The sequence below is a fragment of the Telmatherina bonti genome, assembly GCF_933228915.1.
Source record: "Telmatherina bonti genome assembly, chromosome: 4".
NCBI classification, from domain to species: domain Eukaryota; kingdom Metazoa; phylum Chordata; class Actinopteri; order Atheriniformes; family Telmatherinidae; genus Telmatherina; species Telmatherina bonti.
Window position 1 is genome coordinate 32,327,798 of NC_136622.1, and position 12,210 is coordinate 32,340,007.

Here is a 12,210-nt window from a genome sequence, read left to right on the forward strand (position 1 = left end):
GTCGATGGATTCCACTATTACTTTCCTGTATATTCCTGTAAAGTATTTGTGTCATTTTGGATCATGCCTTGCAATATTTCACACTCTATCTTTAATCTTTTTCTAATAACTGTTTCTCTCCATTTTCTGTCTTGAGGATTCTTGTTTTTTGCCCTTGAAGACTGTCTGAATCGTACCCGCTGGACTCGAACGTAATGGAGCAACTACTGAACAACACAACTACTTTTCAGGATGTCACGCGGGTTGTAAATCTGACAGAAATGCCGCTGAACCCTCTTGAGGAGCAAGTCATTACAATATTTTTAACAATGCTTATATGTGGAGTTGGGATTGCTGGGAATATCATGGTGGTGCTTGTTGTGTTGCGCACCAAACACATGGTGACTCCAACTAACTGTTACCTGGTCAGTTTGGCTGTCGCAGACCTTATTGTTCTCCTGGCTGCAGGCCTGCCAAACATCTCCGATGTTGTAGCCTTCTGGATATATGGTTACACAGGATGCCTGTGCATAACCTATTTTCAATACCTGGGCATCAACGTGTCATCCTGCTCCATCACAGCATTCACTATTGAACGCTACATCGCTATTTGTCACTCCATAAAGGCACAGTTCATATGCACAGTTTCACGGGCAAAGAGGATTATAGCTGGAGTCTGGATCTTCACCTCACTCTACTGCACCATGTGGTTCTTTCTGGTAGACACTAATGAAACTGTCTATGCCAATGGGGTGGTGGTCACCTGCGGCTATCGTGTGTCCAGAAGTCTGTACATGCCCATCTACTTCCTGGATTTCACGCTGTTTTACGTGGTCCCTCTCATCGTAGCCACTGTGTTGTATGGGCTCATTGCTAGGATATTGTTCATGAGCCCACTGCCATCTCATCTGAGCGATCGAGCAGGAGGCGGATCTGTGCACCAGGGTCACTCCAACAGCACCAACAAGGCCAGTAAGGGTGCAGTTACTGCAAGAAAACAGGTACAGTAATTAAAAATAGATTTTAATTAAACATACCTGCTTATTCCAATGCAGGACTGTGGGAGGACTGGAGGCAGGGTACGCCCTGGTCAGGTCACCAGTACAAATGCAATACCAAGGAATCTCTTTGGGTTGATTTCAACATTTAAATGCATTTTTTATTTTGTTATGTTTTGTTATAAGTGTGGTTGCATGAAATAACTATAAACTGTTGCAGTAGAAAGCAGTAAGAGCATTTTGACGTATCAAAAGTTTTCTAATCAGCATGCTAAAGCTAAAAGTTACTCCCAAATGAGCTTTTAGAGGAGGAAATTTTTATATCTAAAACAAACCATCCATCTGTCCACCCATGCATCCAGCTTCATGTGAAGAAATTGATTCTTTTATGTACAAATCACTTTCCTGACGCTACTAAGCTAGAAGCAGCATACAGCCTGGACAGGTTGCTAGTCCATTCAAATGATGAGGAATCAACTTGGATTGAATTCAAAATTTGAATAGATTATTTATCGTTTTAAATAGATAAATTGCATAAAGTACCCATGAGCAGTTGCAAAAGAAAGTGTATTCCAGAATGAAAAGGTTCCCTACTCTGCAAGCTAAAGCTAAAAGCTAACCACTAGTTAGCCAAAGGAGGGGCACATATTTCCCTCTAAAACAAGCAAAACCATAAAAATTTTGTGATGGTTTGAGTAAAGATCATATAGATGTCACTCTTCAAAAGACACTTGCATCAGCCTGTTGTTTGCTTTATCAGTATTTTCTCAGCAAAAGAACATCTGTGCTGGTCCAGATGATGTAGCGCGACTCTGTACATCAGTTAGTGCATGAGGATTCATGCAATAACTTCAGTGATTTACTTAATGAATCAGACTTTTTTTTATTTTTACATTGGCTTAAAACAAACAAAAAACTAATCCAAAGCTGTATTTTGTGTTTAAAGCTAAATTGTCAAATGTTAAAATGGGAAATTAACTCTTTGATCTATTTTTTCTATCATTATTCTGCTCTACATTATAAACTGTTTAATGCTTTGTAGATAAAAAACACATTTGCAGAGAGACATGCAGTTTGTGACCTGCCCTTTGAATTATGAACACATGCCCCTTACTATTTACCTTTGGACATTCTTAGGTTCGGCTTTAGAGAACAAATTTTCTTCAAGGATCCCTAAAAAGTGTTTACTTTGTGTATGTTGGTGTAAATTGGCTGCAGTTTCTTTCCTTGGTCATTAGTTTCCCTCTCTGTCGCAACAGATAACGAAGATGCTGGCTGTGGTGGTTGTCCTCTTTGCCTTGCTATGGATGCCTTACCGAACACTTGTGGTCGTCAACTCCTTCATTGACCCTCCGTACCACAATACCTGGTTCCTCCTCTTCTGCCGGATGTGCATCTATGCCAACAGCGCCATCAACCCCATCATTTACAACCTCATGTCCCAGAAGTTCCGGGTTGCATTCAAGAAGCTCTGCAAGTGCAGCTGGCGACACAGAGAGGCTGAGTACAGTGTGCCAGTGTACTACAGCGTGATGAAAAATTCGTCCCACGGGAGCAATGAGCCGGTCACTGAGCAGGAAGAAATCAGCGGCAAAACCACCAGCAGGGTTAATATAACAGATGATGACACGAGTACACTCAGCATTTCTAAATAAAAGTTTGGTTGGGTTTCATCAGATTCATCAAACTGTGTTGATGAATATGTATATACAGATCTTATAACGACTAGTAAGGTTCCTGTTATTTTCCCTTCTTATCCAGTACTCACTGAAAGATGTAACTATTTCCCTTGATAAATGTGTGTGATACTTCTTGTGTAGTGCTGTAGATGTTCTTTTGCATCATTGTTGTTACTATGCTGTTAATATAGTGCACAATGCAAGGCCAAACTTTGGTATCTTCAAACTGTTTAGTTGTGGAATTGTGTCAACTTAAAGCAGCACTGCTGAATGCCTGATTTTTACACTTTTGCACCTTCTAACAAGGACTAATTCAGCAGTTGTTTTGTATCCTGTCTCTTCTCTGAACTCTCCCCAGCTACTAAAAGTCAGTGATGTCAAATCTTGTTTTATTTCTTACTGTCACGTCTTTCTCGCTTTCTGTTGTTGCTCTTGCATATTTTGCTGAATCACACATGCATCCAACGTAGCCAATGTGCTGATATCTAGTTGCTGCAGTGTGACGTGGTTACGTAAAGAAAACCTGCAGTTGTCATGTGATCCACCAAGCTGGAAAAATAAGTTGTGAAGTGTTGTTTCTCGGCCTTTGGATGCTGCAGGGAAATGTCAGATTTTTATACATGCATTTGAAGTTTTTATGATTATCATTTTAGCACATATTAAATGAAGTAATGAGTGGAAATAATGACATTTTATGTGATGCAGGTTTTACTGATGCTTAGTTACAAATTCTCTATTTGTTTCTTTGGACAACGTCCAGACGTTATGCTAAGTATTCTTGTCAAGTGTGAGTTTTGTGTAACAAACCCTTTATTACAATATGCTGTGTCTTTTGAGAGCACTTGTGCTTTTCATGTGTTCAGGCTAAACTGTACACAACACACTTCTCAAAGGCACCAATGATACACACCACAAACAGTCCATTTTCTCCTCATTTTAATGATAATAAATCTAATTTAAATGTGACACAGACAAAAGCAGCAAAAGCAGCTTCTATACTGTTTCTTACAGTAATATGCATATGTTGTTACTGTTCACTTATAATCAGTTTGAATTACAGCTAATATTTGTTATTAGTCATAAAATATTTTATGGTATGAAATAATATGGATTTTATTGGACAGAACAGGATTATTGGAATTAAACAGCATTTTTTTTTATCAATCTTTTTTTTTTATATTAGTCATAACAAAACATTTCAAAACATTAAATATGCAGCAAACTACTGAAATTCTTCAGTTTTAATCGTTTTGCATTACATAAAACATAATTTCTTTTAGAAACTAAAGTAAATTTTTCATAGATCAGGTTCCATGTTAACACTGAAACCCATTTTTGACATCACCAGAATAACCGTCTCACATGGCGGTCCATGTTTACTTTCTTACTTTACCTGGATTTCACTGAAAAGACAAGAAGTTCCTCCCAAAGTTGCATTTCAGAAGTTTCCTGCCAGCCCATTCTTATAGATCTTTTTTTTTTCTTAATGTTTCACTGGTTCTCACCAAACTTGAGGTAAGGAGATGATGGTGGTCACATCATTTTCTCCCTCTCTACATGCAACAGCCAGAGATTCAATGTTTTGGTCAACTTGGGATGATGCTTTGTGTTACGTTATTTGGCTACACAGACAGTCAATGGCAGGAAATGATCAGTTAGATACTGCTTGAGAGGTCATTTTGACACCTTCAGACACCCTTAAGGGGTCTATTATCTCACTCCCTATAATTCCAGCCTTAAACGCTTCTCCACCACCACCATGGCGACTTTGGACATGGTAGCCAACAACCAACCATCCAAATCTCCGTCCAGTTTTTCAGTAAATACTGCTTAAAATGAGTCTTCATGTATTCCGAGCCCATTACAAAGGTTTGTCTTTGTCAGTCTTGATTAAGGATAAATACAGCTTTACGCACAATTGGAGGTTTTTGGGATTCCAGAGACACCCGAGGTTTCAAATACCTGCTCGCTGATCATAATTTTAACAGCTTGTCTCTTAATGCGATGCATTTGCGGCCAGACAGACTTTTGTTGATATGTCGTCATCTGAACAAAGCTGTTTGTTTGTGAATCAGACACATTATTTAACATAAAATTGATCTTTTTTTAGGTTTTTATTCCAATGCTTTCATTCTTTTGGCAAGCACTGCATTATTTTATACCTTTCAATTGCAGAAAGATGCTTTTTTTTCTCAACGCATGCATGGAAACGTGCGTTGTTGAGAAACACACGTGACCAATTTTTTTAAAACATTTTTTTGCAACTTAATGCAAAATGCCTGCAGTACAACTGCATCAAATGTGAAAGTACAAGGGTACCATTTAGAGATGATATTCCAGAACTCACCCTTTTAACAACTCTGATCATTGCTGCAGCCACTAAACTGATTCCTTTCTGCTGGCCTGATGTATCCAGGACTGAACTGCCTATTTCATGTCAGTGCTTTTCAAACAACTTTTACTGGTTTGGGGATCAGACGGGTTTAATTGCCAGTTGCAGTTACACGCAGAGCTACTTTGTGATGATGTGCAGCAGCACTGGCATTGAGAGAAATGTGTAATGACTGAGTTAATAACTCTAAAAACCCACAATAAAGCAGTTGTTTATCCCATGATGACATTTTTGAGGTTTCAGTTGTTTCGAATTGGAAAAAATTTCCTCTTGTGGCCCCATTTGGACTAGCTCTTAGCTTAGCTTGTCCATCAGGATTTGTTTCTGCCTCCTCAGTCAGACAGACATCTGGCTTCATCCGACTGTAGACATGACACACCTGCATATACACACCAAGCTCAGCTCCACTTAAATTAATAAAGTAATAAATATAAAAGTGATCCATTTAAACTGTAGAATATCATTGAAAGGGAAGTTTAGCTCATTGCTCTTGTAAATGTTTGCCCTGAAAAAGATCATTTGTGCTGTTTTGGCTCTAAAATACCACTTACAAAAACTTAAAGGGACGTTGTGTAGGAATTTCTTCCATCTAACTTTGAAATCATGTATAATATTCAAATTAAGTAACGTTTAACTTTTCACTCATTATCCTAACCACTTAGTCTGATTAAGGGTAGTGGGGAAGCTGAAGCCTATCCCAGCAGTCTTTGGGCGAAAGGAAGGGAACACCCTGGACAGCTCACAGTCCTCATAGAAACCAGTCACACTCACTCCTGTGGGCAATTTCGAGTAACCAATTAACCTAACATGCATGTCTTTGGACGGTGGGAAGAAGCCGGAGTACCCAGAGAGAACCCATGCATACATGGGGAGAACATGCAAACTCCACACAGAAAGGCCACTGTCCAAACCTCGCCCCAGCCGAGGATCGAACCAGCAGTGAGGCCACAGGGCTAACCACTATGCCACCATGAAGTCCGCCTAACTTTTACAAACACCTATTGCAAGAACAGTGGTTGGTGTGTATCAAAAAGCCCCAACAACACATATGAAATCACATCGTACTTCATGAAGTACATGAACAGAAGTAATTCATGGCACATAGTTTACTTGTTAAAAAGATAACTCTAACCTTCAGTTTCAAGCTGTCTAATAAGTACATATAACAAGACGCACAGTGGAATCCGGGTCGCCGCCTCTGGTGCAACTGTATGTTTATGTGGTTTCAGAAGCCTTCATAGTCGCAGTAAATGCTGACTTTCAATGGCATAAAACCAGACTAAACGCTGGTGGAAAGCTTTATAAGCTGCCTTTACTGTGACAAAAGCTGGCATTTACCATTACTGAAAGATACTGAAAGCAGGTAAACATCCACTTCTGTAGCAACGAGGCTGGTTGTGTTTTAGCAAGCTCTACTGTTCCTATGGTAACGAGCAACACTGTCTAACAACACCCGATGAAAAAAGTCAGCTTTAGGCTAATTTAGGCAGGACAGTCGATTCACCTCACTGTCCCTTTTAAAATCTTTTTTCTTTTAGAAAAAGAAAAATATAAAAAACATAACAAATGATGCCTCTGACCTGTAAAAGTTTAGATTTAAATATTAAAAATTAAACCTCATGTGGACAAATCAAGAATTATTTCCATTAAATAATTACATTTAATGTCCTCTGTTTTCTCATTTGCACATTTACGAGGTTCAGTTTTGCCCCCCCCCCGAGTCTAAATGGCAACATATGCTGACAGCATAAACCACAAAGACTCTTTCAGAGTTCAGATCTGCGATTTATTTGAATAATTTAAAAACCAAATGAAATTCAGAGGAACTCGAAGGTGCAAGCTTCCATTAGGAGATTTTAAGTCCAGCATCAAGCACAAGGTAGTGGTCATGAAAGCTCTGATTGATGACACACCAGGTCAAATTAACAATATCTAATAACTTTTTTAAAAAAAGTTATTTTTGGTTAAAAAAAAAAAAAATTTTTAAAAATGGAAGAAAATTTTTGAAAATGTTATTTTATTGGCACAGTTTGTGCTCCCAGTAACATCATTACATCTGTCCAACATTCCTCCTTCCTGTTTAAAGCATGTAGAAAATGAGGTCTACGTATAAAACACCAATGCAAATTGTCTGATTTACGTGTGTATTTTTTTTTACCCAGATGGAACATCTTATAAACACTTAAAGCTTCCTGTAAACAGAAACTTTAAAAGATCAGTTTATGTCCTTAAATATATACTGAGCCGAATTATATTCTCCATATTTGGCTCCATTCTTTGTGTTTATTAAAAATAAATCTGGCAATATTTCTTCTGCTTTTTCTTAATGTATATTTAATGATGTTTACGTGAAAGTGCACATAAAACACATGTTCTGTCTCTCAGCACTACATGGATCATTATGAGGACTTTTAATTCGGTTCAGTTTTAGTTTGATCATCCTCCTACACTACATGGAACAACACTTGAGTGTCTGTTTGAAGAAATGTCATTAAAGAAAAGGGAAAAAGAAGAAACAAAGAGCGGATCTCTTACATTCTGAGCTCTCAGACGTCATCATGGATCAATGAATCAGATTTTAAAGAAATGTTTAATTTACCTACATGATGAATATAATAAGGGTGTTTTCTAAGTTCAGGATAATTTTTTATTTAACTGTCTATATCATATATTTTGCATAATTAAAATGTTGGGAAATTTGTATCATTACTGAGAGAAATGTAAAACTTTTCAACAACAAATCGTCCCTGGAAAAACAGGAAAAATGAAAGACTTACCTTAAAGTAATGCAGGCTGCTTTCTGCAGAGATAAAACTTCTTTAAATGTAAAACATGTAACAAACCATGATAGGTTTTAACTTTTCTTTGTTTCTTTTTGGTGTTTAAGCATTTGATAAAAGATTTACTTACTTTAAATATTCTACTCCTTTTCTTTTCACTTTGTGACAGTGTGATGTTTATCGTTGTCATGGTTTCATCTGACAGTGATCAATTAAACATTTTATGTCTGCTTTTTGTCATCTGTCTTTTTTGTGCATTTTCTTCAGGTAGTCTCACAACCTGTGTCCAATCAGGCATCACCAGCTACTGGATGTTTAGAAATATGTGCTGGTATTTTATTTGTGACTTTTTGCATACTCCCTGTCACTGTCGCTGTCTCACACTCACATACACACTTTTTTTTAATACTCAACATCTGCTGACTCTAATAAATATTGGACGTCAGGCTTTAACAGTTCTTTCTGTCTAATTGTTGTCCTTTAGTCAATTCCTGGTTACCAGCTATCACACATATGTCATTATGGTCTGGATAAATCATAAAAAAGGGGTTTTATTTAGAGGTAATTCGAGTTAACAATGAGATTATCGTATTTATAACAGTATATTTGAGTTAACTGTGACTTTTTGCTGTTTTTTAACTTGAAAAATGGATGTTTGGAGAAAGTAAATATCATAATCGGAGGCAAAATCATCAAAAATTATTTTAAAAACTCATTTTCAGGAACTGGAGAAGGAAATTATGGAAGGCTAAGCTTGAATAAATCATAAAATGAGCAACGACGAGGACGTTGGGTGATAGCAGCAAGTATTTTATATTTTAATCCCTTTTGATAATAGAGAACACAATGAGCTGCTCATCTGGGAGAATGAATAATTTATCTGCTGCATCTGTCAAGAGCTCTCGAGTTCTCGTACCAACACAAATAATCAAAGGGCAGCTAGAGTTGTTCGTTTGGATTCAAGAAGCCCATTACACCACAGTGAAGAGGTCATTTATTGTTTCTTTATTCGCTCTCGAATTTCAATATCATTTAAAAGCTGCTTAATGAAAAAAATCTACAATATGCTGGGCAGACGTTGGAGGCAGGATGGCACGTGTGAGACAATGTAAAATCTTACTTTTGTTATACAAAAGAGAAATCTGCTTTGCATAAACATGTTGCATAAACTGCCACCTTCTCTGCTGTGAGGCCACAGTTCTAACATTGCAACCACTACGTCACCATGCAGCTCTGTTCCAAAACTGGGGTTTTATATTGAAATATCTGCTGTTTTTTCAGTATTCAAACTGAAAATGAGCATTTGAAAGAAAGGCAGATAAAAAAAAAAAAAAAAACTTCAAAAGCTGCCAATCAGGGTGTCCACAGTCAGTCCTCGAGGGCTGACATGCAGGGTTTTTTTTTTCATATTTCCTGCAGCAGCACACCTGAATCTGGTTAATGAGTCAACATGATTGAACAGAAGTTGACAGGGAATGTGCTCCTGGAGGACGGGAGCTGGAAACCGCTGCATTGAAAAGTAATTCAAAACTTTTTCACGAAGTCAGGAACAGTTTTGTGACAGTTCTTCATATGTATCCATAAATACTTTGTAAACTAACTAAATTATTAGTTGAATTTGAGGCAGAGCTAAACTTTCAGGGCAGAGCGTCATTCCCTCAGAGATCATGCAAATGGGGACAAAAACAAAGACTCTGCATGTATCAATGCAGAGGTGTTTAAAGTAGAAGTTAAAAGTAGAAGTCTTGTCTCTTTCCAATCAGTCACTAAACCAGATAAATTCGATTCGTTCAGCTCCTCTACAACGTAAATGACCCTGTTAGCAAAAACACCTGTTCTAAATGCATCAGTAGCTCCAAAAACATGGCAGGACTTCTACTTTATTTTTACTTCTACTTCTACTTGATACACCCCTGTAGCAAAGGCAGGCAGCACAACATGCTGTACTATTTGTGTGTTGTGAGAACAGGCTGCCATGGTTACTTTGCAAACTGCAGATGTTCATTTTATTACTTTGAACTTATTGATGGTGGCCATCATAAAGCCCTCAGTGTGTTTTATTTATGACTTGCTGCGTTCATTGATACAGCCACACAAGCTTGAATCCGAAAGGGATACCTGTTTATCTTCAGGTCTACCACACACATTCCCCTGTGAGGAAATATACACAAACTATATATTACTTGTATTTCATCCTTTATTGAGCATTTCTTATAATTTCACCACCTGCAGCCTTCTTGTTTGTTTGATTTGTGCTTTTCTAATATCTTTACAAATCTGCAACAAGCGTCACGGTAACTGTCCCATATAAAATTCTGGCTTTACTTCCACTTAAATCCAATGTGTTTCCTCTTTGTCTTTGATACATGTATTTGATATTTACTTTTCAAATTAAAACTTCACAAACGATTAAATTAAAACAAGATTATAAAGCCTTATGCAACAACTTTCTTGTGGTTTTAAAATTAAGCTTATGAAGACTTACGAGCTACTTTGCAGCTTCAGTAACTGCTTAGTGTATACTGGGCATGGGATGTCTTTAAATTGTAAGAATATGCATCATAAATATGGAGGTGTAGCACTAAATGTATAATATGATAAAGAAATGGAAACTCTGGTAGATGTGCAAAATGTTTATCTTCCTTCTGCTCAGCCACAGAAAACATTATTGTATTGATTTGCTGTTATCATAGTGGTGTACTTTGCACTCTTCTGAGGCCTCGGAGCATGTTTGGTTTCTGATCAATACCACAGTTGGAGATGTCGTAATTTACATTCCTTAAAAACACGCAGCAGGTGAGACACCTCTAAACGTGGACAAATAACTTCGGTATTTTTGATGAGCAGACGTAAACATGTGCCTCATGTGTAATCTTTGACCATGGTGAATTTAAGTATGAGTGAGCATCTTATACTGGAACGTTGCATGATGTGGATCGAGGAAAATGCAAGTTTTTGTTGGACATCCTGTATGCATCTCGCAGATTGATAGTCAAATGTCAGTCAGGCTTTGAATCCACTTTGCTCACTGGAAACTTGACACCATATTTCTGTCAGAAAAAGCTTTATATATTAATAAGTCTGTTAATGTTCTTCTATGTCTTTTTTTTTTTTTAATCTTAACAGCAAAATGAGTTTTTGTAGGTTTCTTACTTTCACAATTCACAAATCAATGCAAGCCATTTTTAATAGGTCTTAAAACCAATCAGGTGAGAGGCACAGTTCATTTAGAAATGGGAAACAGTCAGTCCTGATCAATACTTCCTGTGCTGCAATCAGACATCATAAAGAAGGACACATGGCAAGTTCCCTTGAATCGATTAACTGGATGCTTTCATGTTTCGGGGAGCAACAGTTCCATCAATAATGTGCCATAAAGTCATATTTTATGTCTCTGCAGGGGAAGATTTACTTTTTAATCATCTTGATATGTATCATCTTGAAAGTTTTTATTGCACTATAACATGCTGTAGAAACAAATAACAAATAACAAATAGAAATGTACTGTACCGCTGTAAGTATTAGAAAGAATGACCTCATGTGCAAAGCAAAGTTGTGAAAAGATGCCATCAGCAAAAATTCTTCTTTTATTTGGGTGTGTGTCCAGTGGCCTCAAGAAAAGAAATGACCATATGTACTACACGTAATTTCAATACATGTACTGTCTTCTTTAGGTCAGAGGTGGAAAGTAACAAATTACGGTTACTCACATTGCTGTAATTGAGTAGTTTTTCTGAGTAATTTGTAATTATTCAAGTAGTTTTTTTAAATGTGTTATTTTATTAATATGAAAAAATTAAATGCAGGGGAAATAACAGGCCTTTTGCCGCATGTCACGGATTGTTCATCTCCGCCGCTAATCTACTTCAGTCACGTTCGATGCCCAGGAAAATGTACGAGCGTGGGTGGTTTGTGGAGGTTGAATTCTAACTTAATTCATAACTGGTTCATTGTTTACATCAGGTAACTGAAAATAACTATATAACTTTTACTCAAATCAAATTTTAAATTTAGTACATTTTTACTTTAACACAACAATATTTTTAGATGGGTATTTTACTTTTACTTGAGTATAATTTAAGCAAAGTAAAAATTATCATTTTTCCACGCCTGCTTCTCTGCTTCTTACTTATCACATACGGTGCTCTCGTACCTATCAAACAAAGCTGGTGCTGCCATTTTAAAGCTCAGAGTTCTCACTTTGTGCGCAGAGTTGTTTGTCTATTTAGACACACCGTAGTAAAAATGGTAACACAAATATGGCAGCTGCTATGTATGAGGACCCATGATGAACTGATATAAATGGATCATTCTAAGAGAAGGAAACATTTTATTTTAGTAAAGTTATTAGATGCCAATGGAAACATATTATATATTTTATG

General features: G+C 37.1%; 1 protein-coding gene across 1 annotated transcript; it reads left to right on the forward strand.

The window, feature by feature from the left end:
• Positions 1-260: 260 nt before the first annotated feature.
• On the forward strand, positions 261-2,632 carry LOC306754559 (thyrotropin-releasing hormone receptor; the record flags this gene model as incomplete). The annotated part of the gene is made up of 2 exons (XM_079238577.1): positions 261-980; positions 2,237-2,632. The coding sequence occupies 2 exons, from the start codon at positions 261-263 to the stop codon at positions 2,630-2,632; spliced, it is 1,116 nt and encodes a 371-aa protein (XP_079094703.1).
• Positions 2,633-12,210: the final 9,578 nt, after the last annotated feature.